This window comes from Peromyscus maniculatus, chromosome 9, assembly GCF_049852395.1.
Source record: "Peromyscus maniculatus bairdii isolate BWxNUB_F1_BW_parent chromosome 9, HU_Pman_BW_mat_3.1, whole genome shotgun sequence".
Lineage (NCBI taxonomy): Eukaryota > Metazoa > Chordata > Mammalia > Rodentia > Cricetidae > Peromyscus > Peromyscus maniculatus.
In genome coordinates this window covers 60413084-60429215 of record NC_134860.1, presented here as the reverse complement: position 1 = coordinate 60429215, position 16132 = coordinate 60413084, and the positions used below count along the sequence as shown (strand labels likewise).

Below are 16132 nucleotides of genomic sequence, written 5' to 3'. Positions count from 1 at the left end.
GTAGGCATCAGGCACTGTGGTAGGCATGGATGGTGTTGAGTACACACAATGAATTCAGGAAACAGTGTAGAGGAAGAGTTCCTACAATGGCAGAAATGGGCAGAGGATCTGCTCAGATCATTGCAGGGCATGAAGGGTTCTGGAAATTGGAGACATATTTCCTCCATGGCATGGGCTCCCTCGCCATGGAAAGAAACCATGGAATAATACCCTCACTCCATGTCCTGGGGATGCCACTGTACCCTTTGTGCCACCTGCATAGATTTCTCTTCTCATTGGTAGAATTGAACCCATGCCTTTCCCCAATACTCCCCTCATTTCTGGAACCATGACCCCTTTTTTCTGGCCACACTCTGATACGGTTAGCCTTTCTGCCATAGCCAGTTAATGCCACACAGCTGAAGGCTGGATCTGGGCAAATTAGATAGAGGTCCAGAGATCGAGCTATATGACTCATGCTGAATGCTAGAATGGGCAAAGCTTCTGTCAGGGTCACACTGGAGTGGGGCAAAGCCTACAGATGAAGGAGAAGACTGAAGAGTCTGTGCCCAGACTTGCCCCAAACCTTCTGCCCCAGTTCACACAGGGTCAGGACCAAAGCCAAATGTGACCTTCCAGATTTTATTATCTAGGTGGTAGGACAGATATAGCAATGCAAGAAAAAATAAAAGATTTTATTCACAAGTGTTAGAATCTCTGCTTGTAAATTCATACCCTGTAGACCCACAGAGTCCTGCCCCTATACCTAGCAGTGGTCTAAATCCAACCTCTATTCCCCAAGACAACAGCATTTCCCCAAACTCCATGCTACTCTCCTGGCCGACACCACAGCACCCAGCCCCACCCCCTCATAACTGGCAGTATAGCACACACAACCACACAATGGATGTCGGCCCAGTGTGTGGGGGGTGTCATCTGCAGCCATTGTTTCCATTTATGTGCATCCAGTCTATTTCTAAATGTTTTTATACTGCTTCTAGTACTGGGATGTGTGGATCATCTAACCAAAGATTATGTCTTTATTAATTTATATTTGAGAAGAAATGCTTATTTAAAAAAAAAAAACCAGAAAGTTCGATAAGCCAAAAGAAGAAAATGAACTCTATTGTGACTCATCACCCAGAGAAATTAATGTTTTAAAAATTGAGGTACACATCTTCTCAGAGTTGTGTGCATATGTGTGTATGCTTTCTCTTACAAAAATGGGAGTATTACATATTCACATGTGTTTATCTTACACTGTTTTGTTCTTTGCTTCAGAGTTTCAAATAACTTTTATTTTTTATTCTGTTTTCATTTTATTTGATATTTCTCCTGCATGTATGTTGGTGCAGCCCATGTGCACAGTGCCTATGGAGGCCACAGGAGGATGGCAGGTCCCTGGGACTGGAGTTACAGACTGTTGTGAGCTGCCATGTGGCTTCTGGGGATTGAACCCTGCTCCTCTGTAAAAAAGAGCCATTGCTCATAACTGCTAAACCACCTTTCCAGCCCCTGAAACATATTTTGAAGCAGAGAATGGAAATTAAACAAAAGGTGTGCTCACATGGCACCTTAGTTCCCACATGACTTGTGCTGTTATATACTCACACACGCATTTATATACTATCACATGGAAATCCCAGTGATTGTATGTCTCTGCACATTTACAGTATAACTCCAGTGACCTTGACATTCTGAAAATCATGAGGTTTCCGCTAAAATCTTCAGGAAAGATTAAGTTCATCCAATTTAGATTTCTGTGTAGTTTATCTCATGTATATGGATATTAGTAATCCATAGGCGATAAACCTCATAATGAATCAGGAAAGGTAATTAATCAGAATGTTATACTGTATGTGCACACACATATGCATGTGTGTGTGTGTGTTCTCATGTGTGCACACACTTGTGTGTATATATGTGTGTGTGTGTGTGTGTGTGTGTGTGTGTGTGTGTGTGTGTGTGCAGGTACAGTGCATATGCTAATGGGAGCCAAAGGTTGAAGTTCCTCCTGCCACTTAATTTTTGAGACAGGGTCTCTCCCTGAACCTGGAGTTCACTGGCTGGCCAGGCTGGCTGGTAGTGAATCTTCCTGTCTCTCCCCCTCAGTGCTGAGCTTACAGGTGTGTGCCACCGTGGCCTGTCTTCTATGTGGACGCTGGGGACTGACCAGCTCCTTACTGACTGAACCATCTTCTTGGCCCTCCTGCAGCATTATGTATCTATGAGTTTAGAGGAAAGCAGAATGCCCATGGGGATGCTTTTACCTCTGGGAAATTGAGGCACAGAGCACTGTTGGGGTGACAGAATTCAGTCACTCTGTAGTGCTGGTGGTGGCAGTGAACCTGGAGATGGATGGCTGGGTAGTTTTTTGTTTTAAATGTATGTGTGTGGTATGCTTGCCAGTGTATGTGTGTTCACATGTTTGTGTGTGTGTGTGTGTGCGCGCGCGCACACGCGCGCGCGCGCAGAGGCCTGAAACTGGCATCAGATGTCTTTACCTTTACATATTGGGGCAGGCTCTCTCACTAAATGTGAAGCTAGGTGTTTCAGAGTCTAGATAGTCATCTTGCTGAGAGATTCTCTGTCTCCACCTTTGTGCTGGGATTACAGGTAAGCGGCCAAGCACACCAACCATTGTGGCTTCTGTGTGGCTTCTGGGGATTTGAATTCTAATCCTTACACTTAAGCAACTTTCCCCCACGGAGCCTTCTTCTAAACCCCAAGCGTTTTCAGTAGAAAACAAACAGAAACACACACACACACACACACACACACACACACACACACACACACACGAGTTTGTGTTCTGCATTTCTGCACTGTGACACTAGCATTAAAGTGAACCCAAACCCTTTCAAACACACTCTCTCATCCTTCAACTTTTAAAATTATAATAATTACCAGATTTCCAAAAAAACCTAGTAGTACAATAAACTCCATAATTAAAAATGAAAGAAATAAAGGGTATTTAGAATAATAAAATTCTCAATACAAAACAAAAGGAAAAAACTCTAACCCTTGATTAGGTAACAGTTGCCGGCTGAACATGATTCAGCATTTGCCTTCATGTGTGCTGAGCTAGCGATAGGGGAGAGGAGAAATGACGGATAATCAGATGAACCTTCAACTAGTGGGGTCTAGACTTAGCCACTCCATGTGGGCCACGTTCTATAAGAATATCATATCTGAAAAGAAAATGTGTGATTTCAGAGTTCTATGGACCTTGATTCCATGTCACTCTTAGACCCGTTTTAAATTCTGCACACAACTTGTCTACTTGAATTGCCATGAGGCAGGCTCTGCCTGTCCAGATCTCCTTCTTCGCTTCTGGGTCTGAGGACAGGAGACTGGAGGCAGGTCCAGGAGCCCCAGGTTTCTGACTCACCTCCTGGCCACTAAATACTTTATCAAACAGGGCTTGTTACAGTCTGGCCATGCTGGAAACTGCCTGATGCTCTTGAGAGCTTAAGGCGAAACTGATCATGAGGCCGATTTGTGGGCTACCAGCCCCCCACCCTGTGCCCCAGAAGCAGACTCATGAATTTAGGGAGGGAGAGCAGATTTGATTGACTGCTTTCTAAGGATGCTAGATGTATGTGAGCCTCAACCCACCACAGGAGCCTTTCTCAACTTTAGTGTGTCTGGGACAATGATTACTATAGAGAAGAAAACAGACATGACAGGTGACCAAATCTCAGATGCTGCAGGGCGGGCAGGCAGCAGGGATAGAGCCGGCCTCTGACAGGCAGCCGCCTATAGCCAGAGCTTCTCTGACTCCACCCCCCTCTCCTCTCCTGGCTCACATCCCAGAGGCAGCTGTGTCCCCGAGCCCGCTCTCTGGCCTCCCACAGGTAGACAAATTGGCTGTTGGAGTTTTTTCTCCATGTGGGACATTGGGTTAATCACTTGATAGAAATCATCACATGAATTATTAGTTTCTCTCATGTTACAGATGAGGAAACATGAGACCCAAAGAGTAAGTCACAGGCCAGCAGTGCCAAGCACCCCGGTGCATGGCACCAGGTCTGAACCCCATGCCCAGTGGCCCTTACTGTCCAGAGCACATAGACAGTTTCATGCCAGCCAGGGAATGTGAGTTGTGCAGAGGTAAAGATTTGTAGTGATGCAGCCTAACAGAACAAAATTACTGAGAGGAGTGAGGGGTGTGGATGTGTCTTTGTAGCTGGGAAGACCTTATTATACAGAGTGGCCACATTGTGTTTCCAGGAGCCTGGCTCCAACAGGGCCCGCTTGCAGGAAAACCAGCTGGAAGTTTTATTCACTGACACTTCTGTCTTGTTTCAGCTTCTGATGAAGCCACACCTGCTGGGAGCCCTGTGGCAGGGCAAGACTCCACGGATGCAGCCGACGGCCAGCCATCACCAGATCAGACCAAGACAAGTTTCCTGGCTAGTGGCTCGGTGCCGTCTGCCCTCTGTGTTGTATTGTAACCAAGAGAAAAAGCGAACCTACGGGATTCATTCCTTTTAATCAATGGCAGCAAAGAAAATTAAAATGTTTTCAGTTGTGTATCTTTCTCAGCACCCCTTGGAGAATAAAGGAAGAGAAATGAAACCCAAGCCTGGAAGGGTTGGAAAATGCTTTGTAGTAATGTTCATGGCCAGCCTTCAACTGACTTGGGCTGTACATGTTCTAGATGTTGACTTTGCCTGTGAGTCTGCTTATGTCTGGTCTCAGCTCCCTATCGTCCCAAATCCTTGCCTCTGGACAGGTGCCCTAGGGTCTGCTTTCACAGGACATCCTGGCCTTGGGCTCAGTATGCTTTTTAACAGGTAGTGGGAGGAGAAAGGGAGAGGAGCTGGGGTAAAGAGATCCAGACCGTACAGTTTATAAGTTGCCCACTAAGACAGCTGGGCTGTGGAAGGCACTGGGCCAGTAGGATGAAAGGAAGCCATTTTCCTTTCCGTATGCTCCACCCATTGTCCTGGAGCTGCCATTTATTCTATTAAACACTGCTAGAGACAATCTTCCCAGTGCCCAGGTGTGTTTTAGTTTCTTATTGCTTAAAACACCATGACCAAGGTAACTTATAGAAGAGAGGGTTTATTTGGGGCTTATGGTACCAGAGAGGGAAGAGTCCATCACCATCATATCACATCTTATTCAAACCACGATACTTGGGAAGCTTGGCCAGGCCGATAAAATGCTCACAGGGCCCCTCATACCTCAAATGCACCTTCATTCAGCCTGGATATCTTCTGTGAGCTGAGGCCCCAGAGCCCAGGAGTGGTGTGTGAACCCTTACTGAACTGGTTAACTCATGGCATGTCTATGCTCTGGCATACACCTGTGCATGCTGTGCTTCCATAGAAACATCTGGTGGTCCACCTCATGGACACCAAGCAGATGTAGGCTGTCACTCCAATAAGTGACTTGCTCATAAACAGTGAATGCTTGGCTTGGTGGACAGCATGCTCTAGTTAGAGCCCTTCCCAGAGCCGAAAATTACAGAGAACCGCCCCCTACTTCTACAGCGTGGCAGGCTCATTTTAACCCCCAACCCAGCCTCGCTCCAGCCCCTCTTAGCTTCTTCCACTTCAGGGCACCTGTCCCAGGCTTGGCCTATCCAGATAGTGGCAGATGGCTGGTCCTCAGACTGATGACTGACAGATTCCTTGGCCTCTAGCCACAGAGGGAGGTGACATAGTTTCCTAAATAAGAAGTTGAAAACACTCTCCACTGCCCTGCCTCAGGGGCACAGAGCTCAAGCTCGGGCTCCTAAGAGCCACACCACCCCTGCTCCCACTGTCCTGCATACCAGGGCAATCCTGGATGGCAAAGTTCTCTCGGGCACTGAGAAGGAGATGCCAGTCTGCTGAGGCCCCCGTCTGCCACTTTCTCCTCCAATGGCCCTCTTTGTGCCCAGCTGATGCCAATTCCTGACGCATCATTTGGGCTTGGTGTCTTATCCCTCTCCTGGGCTAAGGCTTGTTCATTCTTCACAGACATCTGGCTTCCCCTGTCCCTTCTTAGTTTGTCTTTCACTTCCAGCTTTCCTTCAGCTCAAGTTGTGTGAGAAAGGAAGAGAGTGACTTGCTGGTTGCCTGGCTGAGGGGTGAGATCATCCCGCAGAGAGTGGGTGCTGTGTGATAGCCTGGAGACCCAGGAGAGCAAGCCGAGAAGCTTGTTCTCCGAAGAGGACCATCTGGCCGCGACAGACTCGTGCTAATCGGTAGCTTTCTTTTTCTTTATTCTTCTTGGTGTGTTCCCCGGGAGCACTTCATCTGCAGCTGTAAATTCAGACCTGGCCCCTGTGAAGGCAAGCGTTCATTTGGGGAGCATGCTTATTCGCCCCACTCCTGTCCCTCTTGGGGGTGTCAGGAAGCCATTGTTATCCATGGTGTGCCTCTGTGGCTTTAATGTCAGGGCTGCACTTTCAAATGGAAATCAGGCAATTATGTGCCACATAGAGAAACCTGACAGATGCAGAGGTTTTTACACAACTGGCCCTGTCTGAGGGACAAAGGCACCTGGTGCTCCCCGAGGGACCATTAAATAAATAGAGTACGTTCGGAGAGCACAGAAAAATTCAAGAATAATTAACTGTGTGATGAGCATTCACAGACTCAGTGGCTGTTTAACTCCTAAATGTGATAATGATACGTCAACCAAATGCCTGAGTCATTCTTTAAAGGTGGCACGAGAAAATCCGTCTCCGTGTGTATTGAAACAGAGGAGAGACTGCTCTGAGCATCTGAGCATCTGCATGGTGCAGTCCAAAAAGATTCGAAGGGTTTTTGAATCATTTTATTTCCCCTCAAGGCTCCACTTGGTGTGACTCAATTTAATCTCTCTCTCTCTGTCTCTGTCTCTGTCTCTGTGTCTCTCTCTTCTTCCCCCCTCCCACCCCCCACACACTCACAAAACAAAAGAACTGAAAAAACAAAAACATAAAAGCCAGGAAGAAAAAAAAAAGCAACCCCCCAAACACACACACACACACACACACACACACACACACACACACACACACACACACACACACCGTATGGAGTCCATTTTGTGTGGGCATGGGACCTACTCTGGAGTGTGGTTGGTACACAGGGAAACTCCACTGGAGAAAACTGATTTTTTTTTTTTCTTTGACAGTGGATATCAGCACCACACTCCTAATCTTTGTAACTGAAACAGTAAATTTCACTTAGCTTGCAAAGATATTTCTGGTATTTTTTTTAAAACTTCTTGTTGAATATTCATGCTAATAATAATAATTTATTTTCTCATATGAACTTTTGTATCAACTTCTTGCATTTCAAATATCCTGGTAGTGTCTTTTCATTGGTCTTGGAGAAATATACCTAAACTTCCCATTTAAAATCCCAGTTCATAAAGGAAACGCCAGGTATGCTGAGATGTGACCACAGGTATTCTGTTTAAGGTAAACTCAATCTGCCTTAATGGTGAGAATCACCGAGAGCCAACCCAAGCTAGTTCAAAGATATAGGACACAAAATAAGAAAATATTCAGGAAAGGGAGATGGTAGATAAAACACCAAAGAGCAGGTGAAAAGAGTGAAGAATATTTAACTGTGTACAATACTGAAGGGTTTTTTTAAAAATGGTGTCTTTTCTGTTGACATGGAGACACGACTTTTATCACTGCAGATCTGATAAGTGTGTGTGCTTTTCTCTAAAGTGTATGTGTGTGTGTGTGTGCAAGCACTTTTCATTAAGGAGCATGTGTGTGTGTGTGCATGTGCTTTTCTTTTTTTTTTTTTCTTTCTTTCTTTCTTTCTTTCTTTCTTTCTTTCTTTCTTTCTTTCTTTCTTTCTTTCTTTTTTTTTTTTTGAGACAGGGTTTCTCGGTGTTGCTTTGTGCCTTTCCTGGAACTCACTCTGTAGCCCAGGCTGGCCTCGAACTCACAGAGATCCACCTGGCTCTGCCTCCTTGGGTGCTGGGATTAAAGGTGTGTGGCACCACCGGCCGGCACATGTGCTTTTCTTTAGACTGTGCATGCGTATGTACTTTTCTTTAAAGAGTGTATGTGCATGCATGAGTTTATGTGCATGTGACTGCACTCGTGTGTGTGTGTGTGTGTGTGTGTGTGTGTTTGTAACATAGCAGGGGTCTGGAGAACAGAAGACATCTTGCAGGAGTTTGTTCTCTCCTCCTATTAAGTGATTTTGAGGGATCCAACTCAAGTAGTCAGGCTACCTCACTAGCCTGTTTCCAAAAAAAAAAAAAGAAAGAAAATCTTATGTTAAATAACAGATTTCCCAGAGGTTAATTTCTCAGAAGGTGTGGCATTGTAATGAGATTACACAGGTCACAGTAAGTTTTGTGTATCAAGGAGGTTGTAGGAAGAGGAAGGTTTCAGTGAGAATAAGTGAGATGCTCACATAGGCTGCTGGATACATATCTGTGACCTTAGAGACCGGAGGCTGGAGGTAGCTCCAGATTCTTGGTGGAGGTACCACTTCTGGATATGTGCTCTGTCAGAGCATCTCATCTGAATTGCTTCCATCTCAAAGAACGTTAGAGATCAACTTTGTTACTGAAATCCATGCTGCCGAAAGGCAGGGCAAGTAGATCATGAAGGAACTTCTTGTGGCTTTTAAAGTCCTTGAGATGAGCGCTGTCTCAGACAGGCAGGCATGAGCTCCTCCCCCTTCATGAATTCCTGGCTCCAGCTTTGTCTGGGTCTGAGAAGAAAGGTTTTGTCTCATCATCAGCAGGTTTTACAACCTTGTACCTCTGCATTCCACAAGGAAGCTGGTGTGGGCGAGTTCTTGCTGCCTTGATCCTTACACTGTTCCCACCGCTGTCAACACGGATGCAGACCCTGCTCCTTACCTCCCCCATTTCTGTAGGTTGTTCCTAATGATGTGGTCTGACTTCTGCAGCCAAATGTCCTTCCTTCTTCTTTCACCGGATGCTCTCCTGCTTTGGGTAGCCATTGCTTCTAATTGTTTTTTGTTTGTTTTCTTTTTTGAGACAGGGTTTCTCTGTGGAGCTCTGGCTGTCCTGGAACTCACTCTGTAGACCAGGTTGGCTTGGAACTCATAGAGATCCACCTGCTTCTGACTCCTGAGTGCTGGGATCAAAGGCGTGCGCCGCCGCCACCACCCCTGTTGTTTGTGTTTTTATTTTTCCAGTTGCTGAAATAAAATTTTGAAGAAATATTTTTTAAAGATTGCTTTTATTTTGAGTCATTTCAAGAAGAAACAAGTAAAGACTTTTCAAGGCAGGAGAACTTATTTTCTAACAGTAAGTAAGATGGTCACACAATCTATTGGATACTTTCTAGCTCTGTGTGTAAATAAAAATCATGGCTGTAAAGACTTTAAATGTTTCATATGAGTTGCTAGAGGGCTAAAGAAAGGTGATTTGTTTTTTCCTTTTTTTTTGAGACAGGGTTTCTCTGTGTAGCTTTGCGCCTTTCCTGGAACTCACTTGGTAGCCCAGGCTGGCCTCAAACTCACAGAGATCTGCCTGCTTCTGCCTCCCGAGTGCTGGGATTAAAGCGTGTGCCACCACCACCCAAATTTTTTTTTCCTTTTACTTACCAATCCCTGTGTCGTCCATCCTCCCTGCCGCCCCCCCCCACGTGCACTTGTTGTGCCCCAGATGAGTTTTAAAGCGTGTGGTCATGAAGATACTGTGAAGTGTGATCGGGGGTTTGGAGTATTGAAGGTGTTGTCTTGCTTATCACTTGTGCAGCTCTTAACTTTTTCTGGACTGTAGCAGGACAGGCCCATCGGGTTGAGGAAATTGGCTCAGACCAGTAGCCAAGGCGTGCACATAATGTGCTCCTTAAGAGCCAACCTGGAGTCTGCCTGAGGGCCTAGAAACAGGAGCTGTCCGAGTTCCTGATCGTGCCCAGCCAATGAGGGACGACGACCACACAGACTGGGTGCTGGGAGGAGGGCATATAAGGCCTACCCTGTTATTGAATAAATGAGTTTGCTATTTGCTTTCAACGGATTCCTAGTGTCTGAGTCGTTGATGCCGGGTCTTCTTATTCCCTCCCCCAAGGAGCCATTAGAATCCAAGCAACACTGGACATCATTTTTCCATGGAGGAGTTTGGCCACAGGATCCTTTTTTTTCTTTTCTTTTTTTTCTTTTTCTCTTCTTTTTTCTTTTTCTTTTTTTTTTCTTTTTCTTTTTTTTTTTTTTTTTTGAGACAGGGTTTCTCTGTGGAGCTCTGGCTGTCCTGGAACAGGCTGGCCTCGAACTTACAGAAATCTGCCCGCCTCTGCCTCCTGAGCTGCTGCTGCCTTCACCGCCGCAGAGGCTGAGCTCATAGAGATGAATCACTAACAGTGGAGTTTAAACTTGAGGGTACTTGGCTTGGGGAAAAGCTGGGGGCCTTGAGATAGGTAGAGGAGAACTAACTTGCCTTAAATGATAGCATGTCTGGCTATGTGCTAAAAACTGTATTTATGCCAGTATCCTTGGGAGATAAATACATTATCAGTTCCTCACAGAAAAGTGAGACTATAATAGGTAAACACTTACTCAAGATGGCAGAGCCAGAATTACAATCCTGGCCTCTCTGGGTGTGGAGTACTGGATTCTTTCATTGACAAGCATATAGAAGTGTGCAGGCCTATCCCATCTGAAATCCATAGTAACATTTCCAGCCACCACTGGCCTCTGTCTCCCTGACTGCTACACCATCCTCAGGGTAATTATTTTAAACCAATACTTTTTAATACCCACAGTACTGATTTAGTCCCCAATCATGACTCCAACTCATATAAATGGATCTACCCTGCTACTCATCCCTAATGACTGAATCCAGGCTATGAGACCTGTACTCAGCCAGCTCAGAGCAGTGCCCTGAAAACCACACTCCAAGTGGGAGGTGTTCATTTACTGAAACATGAAGACAAGAGTTCCAGGGGAACTAGTCTTTGAAGGCCCAAGGAATCCATACCCAGGCATCTCCTCAAAACAAAGATCCATCTCAGGCATGGTGGCAGACATCTGCGATTTCAGCACTTTGAAGACTGAGACAAGGACTGCCCCGAGTACAAGGCTAGCCTGGGCTACTTGGCTACTTGGCAAGACTTTGACTGAACAAAAGCAAAGACAGCAACAATAACAACCACAAAACAAAACAAAACAAAAACAAGCAAGGAAACAAAAACTCATTGGTTCTTGTTCATGCTTTGAAAAGATGTTGGGGTTTGGCCATTCACTGATGACTCCCTGGTGCCGAAACCTTATGTTTAGAAATGGTAAAAATGCTCTTACCAAGAATTATTGCTGGGAAGTCTTTTGTCTTTGGATTTTCTCGGTTTTATAACTCCGTTAGTGGAGAGCAGTGGGCACCATAGGCACCTTCCTGAGCCTTGGCAATAGCAGCACTCGTGTTGAGAAAACTAACCAGGAGCTGGGCAGCAAAGGGACTGGGCTGCATGAGGTCATTAGTCACCTCTGTCCCTTGTTAACAGTGGAAAGCAATGTGTGGCTTTAAAGGTGACACATCTTTCTTCACACTTGGGTAAAGGAAATCTCCTGCCTGGGAGCATGCCTTGCCTAGACCTGTCCAACTTCAAGGCCCCCAGACAATTGCCAGCCTACTAGGTTGTGTCCCTGTTGGCAAGTTAGCCAACCATTGTTCTAACTACAAGTGGAACTGGAATTTTAATTGTGTGCCTAGGTTCTAGCACCAGGCAGAGAAAATGTTAAAAGAACCCAGAGAGTATGTGATCTCAAAGCTCGGGCTGTCTCCTGAATTCCTGTCCCTTCCAAAGCTGAGGGAACAGTAAGTAGACTGTACCACAGGCTAATGTGGGCCCTGACACGGGTGTCACTGCCCTACCCAGTGAGTCCCATTCATTCCAGACAGGCCCATCTTCATAGAGAATCCTGTCTGCACCTGACAACTTTGTGTTGCCTGTTTCGGTCTTTTTTTGTGTGTGTGTATCAGGGGGCTAAATTTCCATCCATGTTTCCTTGCCTGGCTCCAAGGAGACCCACATAGCCTTACTTCATTCAGCTGTCATTGACTGCTGCCAAGCACACAGTCCATTCCCTGAGCCACCATGTTGGGTACTACATAGCCGAGAGATTGTAGTTGGGGTGTAGATTTATTCCATGGTGTGTTGAATGCAGTTCCAACCAGGGGAGACAGGGAGATAGGTAGAGCTTGGGGCAATCCACCTACAGGCTTCCTTAATGTCTTAGTCAGTGTTCTAGTGCTGTGAAGAGACACCATGACCGCAGTAACTCTTGTGAAAGAAAACATTTAATTGGGGCTGGCTTACAGTTTCAGAGGTTTAGTCCATTGTCATCATGGTGGGAAGCATGGTGACACACAAGCACAGAGAGAGAGAGGGAGACAGAGAAACAGAGACAGAGACAGAGACAGAGACAGAATCTGGGCCTGGCATGGACATTTGAAACCTCAAGGCCCAACCCTAACCCAAAGACACACTTCCTTCAACAAGGCCCCACCTCCTCACCCTATTAAAGAGTTCTACTCCCTGGTGACTAAGCATTCAAATATATGAGCCTGTGCAGGCCATTGTCATTTAAACCACCACACTTATGTTCCCATGTACATAATCCAACCAGGTTGCAACAATGAAAGTGACCACCACTGTGAAGCCTATAAATGTTGTGTGAATCTGTAACTCTGGGCTAGTCTCTCTCCAGAGTACTAGCTCAGCTGAGTCACCCAGTACGTCTTAGTTGGGATTTCAATTGCTGTGAAGAGACACCATGACCACAGCAGCTCTTACAAAGAAAGACACTTAATGGGGTGGCTCACAGTTTCAGAGGTTTAGCCCATTATTGTCACGGCAGGCCGTGGTGGCGTGCAGGCAGACAAGGTGCTGGAGCTAAGAATCCTACATCTTGATCAACAGGCAAGAGGAAGTGGACTGAGACACTGGGTGTGGCTTCAGCATATGAGACCTCAAAGCCCACCTCCACAGTGACACATTTCCTCCAACAAGGCCACACCTCTGAATAGTGCCACTCCCTTTGGACCATTTTCTTTCAAACCATCACCTAGTCTAATGAACAAATTCTTTACCTCTCCCACTGCAGCTTGGTCTCTTGAGAGCCTGATTTCCCATAACATCTGCAATGCTGAAGCTTCATTCATTTTCTGTACCATAACACCTACAAACTATGAGAGCAAGTGCAATATAAATTAAGATCATACAATTTTATTTGCTTCCAGAAGTGGCCCAGATCACTTCAAAACCACTAGTATGTAGCAACTATGCCTCCCAACTCACCCCTGTGGAACTCCTTGGAGAAAGCCAGCAGCAGCCCTGGGACCTGAGTTCCTAAAGCAATTTCGTTACTATCTGCTGGGAATTTCCTGACAGCAAAGGTGAATGTTATTTCCTGGGCTCTTGCAGGCTGCTTGTGTTTCTCTGCTCTGTAGACAGGAGCAGAGGCTCTCAGCCTAACTGTGACAGGCCCTGGGGCAGCTAAGATTCCTTCTAAAGCTCCAAGAAAACCTCAGAACATAATTAATCCCAGTCTCCTCCTACATGTTGACACAATTTAAGCCAATGCTACGTTCTTGACTAAGGAAGAGGGTCAAGGGGTCACACCCAGGGCCTCTGAGACTGTTGCAGGGCTAGAAGACCCACTCTTTGGTTTCTGACAGCATTCGCTAGGTGCATACTTGGCGGGAAGCACAAAACAATGACGTATGTGTCACATGGTTCTCCAACTAACTTACTAACTGAGACATGAGTGAAAGTAAAAATTCTGAGGGAGACTTTTCAAGGAACCAAAGCCATGAGCAAACCAACAGAAAATTTCAGCTGTTTTGATATGAGTTATATGTGTTTATGTAGAACATTTCCAAAAGAGGGGAAGTAAGAGAGGAAAAAATACCTGGGCTTTCACTATAAAAAATTAAAATAGGGGCTGGAGAGATGGCTCAGTTGTTAAGAGCATTGGCAGCTCTTCCAGAGGTCCTGAGTTCAATTCCCAGCAACCACATAGTGGCTCATAGCCATCTGTAATGAGATCTGGTGCCCTCTTCTGGCATGCAGGTGTATTTGCAGATAGAGCATCCTATACATAAAAAATTAAAATAATCTCTAATAATTTTTCTTCCAGTTTAGACACCCGCTATTCAATTACTTCTACTAACAGTCTTACATGGACTGAGAAGTTGGCTCAGTGAGTAAATTGCTTGACACTTAAGCCCCATGACCTGAGTTTGGATGCCCAGAATCCCTGTAAAAGCTGGACATAGCAGGCAAATATATGGGAAACAGGAGACTGAGACAGGACAATCTCTGGAAGGCTGGAGCCAGCCATTTTGGTCTACACAGCAATGAACATGTCTCAGACACAGTAGAAAGGTAAGGAGACGCCCTGAAGACTGTCTTCTGGCCTGCACATATGCAGCAGCATTCACACCACCTGCAAAAGAGTTCACACACAGACACGCACACATAGACTTACCACCCCGTGGACACACACTCACACCTATACACAGACACACACCACCACCACACAGCAACAAAGCCCCAGAGTGAAGCTGCACCTTTGCTCATATGCATGGTTTTCCCTAAATCTATGCTGCTAATAGTGGGCGTCTCTGCAGAAGCAAAGGGAATGCAGTGTCCACACTTTTGGAGCTGTTTCTACATGGACCTCTAGAAGCTGGACCTCTTCATAGTCTCAGCCACAGGGCCCTCTGCCTCCCTCACCGCAGCTCTGAGAATGACTGCTTTCTGAAAGTCCTCCACAATTTGGCAGAGTGGGGAGTCTTACTTTATCTATCCCTTCTCATTCACCCTCTGATGTTCAACAGGTGTGCAGCCAGCACCATGGGATTTCTCCATCACAAGTCCTAGTTCTCTACCCTTGGACGAGCAGACCATGCGCCAAGGAACAGCCTCTCTCCTGGTGGCAGTGGGTATGGAAGGGAAGAGCTGGCTTAAGGCGTCAAGCTCCAGATCTGTCAATCTCCTTTAGTTTATCCGCGAGGTTTTTCTGAAGGATAACAAAATAGGATTGGGTTCTTAGATAAAGTGCTGATGTGAATTGTCTGAAATGAACTGCAAACAGTTAAGAGCAAGCAGCAACTCTAGAGCTTCTGGCTAAAAGAAGAGAGCAGCTAGATGCTGATGACCAAGACAAGGACCTGTACAGGAAGAAGACTAGAGTCATCCAGGTTCGTGGGTACCACCAGTAGGGGGTGGGGTGGTCCAGAGACCAGTGGAATGTGAATTTGGGGCACAACCAAAAATGAATTTCTAGAGATGTCTTTCACATCACCAGTAACCAGTGATATGTGGAAGAATAAGAAAGTGAGAGGGGAGGAAGCTATAGAAGCAGAGGTGGCCGGGTGGTGGTGGTGGCGGCGGCGGCGGCGGCGGCGGCGGCGGCGGCGGCGGCGGCGGCGGCGGCGGCGGCGGCGGCGGCGGCGGCGCACGCCTTTAATCCCAGCACTCGGGAGGCAGAGCCAGGTGTATCTCTGTGAGTCTGAGTCCAGCCTGGGCTACAGAGTGAGTTCCATGACAGGCTCCAAAGCTACATAGAGAATCCCTGTCTCGAAAAACCAAAAACAAACAAAGAAACAAAAAAGAAGCAGAGGGTAAGATATGGCTGGTAGGTAGAGCTCGAGGTAGAAACAATCACACCAACAGGCTAGTCACCAGCCAGGCCAGCATCACACTGGGACCATGGAGACTATCAGGAAGGCTCCCATGCTAAGTCTTGGGAGGAAAGAGAGAACAGTTGGGCCTGCCTGGGCTGAGGTCTTGATGGGAATGACTTGCTCAAGGACACAGAGCTGACTACTGCAGCTTGCTACTGGTGGCAGGTACCTTGAGCCAAAATATGTCGGGAAGAAGGCTACGGCAAATGAGACTACCAGAGAATGAGATTCAACTTGGCTGAGGGAGTCAGAACTCAGAATTATTCCCTGAAGAGGTTGGGGGTGATGTGTGAAGAAGGTCACTTGAGCAGCAGCCAGCCTGCCCTGATGGATGCCCAGTGAAAGAATCACTTGAACTTCAGACATTTCTGCCCCAAACCTCCCACTGCCTCCTTAAAAGAGCCTTGCTGGGCATTCCCCAGAATTCTCCACTGAACTGCTTTTTGGCATCCATCCCTGCCCCCTCTCTCCTATACATACTCTGTCTTGGCTCTAATAAACAACAGCAATACACACACTCGACAATTTTTTTTTT

General features: G+C 46.3%; 1 protein-coding gene across 1 annotated transcript in view; it reads left to right on the top strand.

Annotated features, from left to right (window-relative positions):
* Nucleotides 1–4563, top strand: part of LOC102902817 (guanylate cyclase soluble subunit beta-2-like) — a 69262-nt gene extending 64699 nt beyond the window's left edge. Inside the window, exon 14 of the mRNA XM_076545151.1 lies at nt 4291–4563. Within this exon, the coding sequence (XP_076401266.1) occupies nt 4291–4436 (146 nt within the window). The 3' untranslated portion in view covers nt 4437–4563. The remainder of the gene's footprint in view (nt 1–4290) is intronic.
* Nucleotides 4564–16132: the final 11569 nt, after the last annotated feature.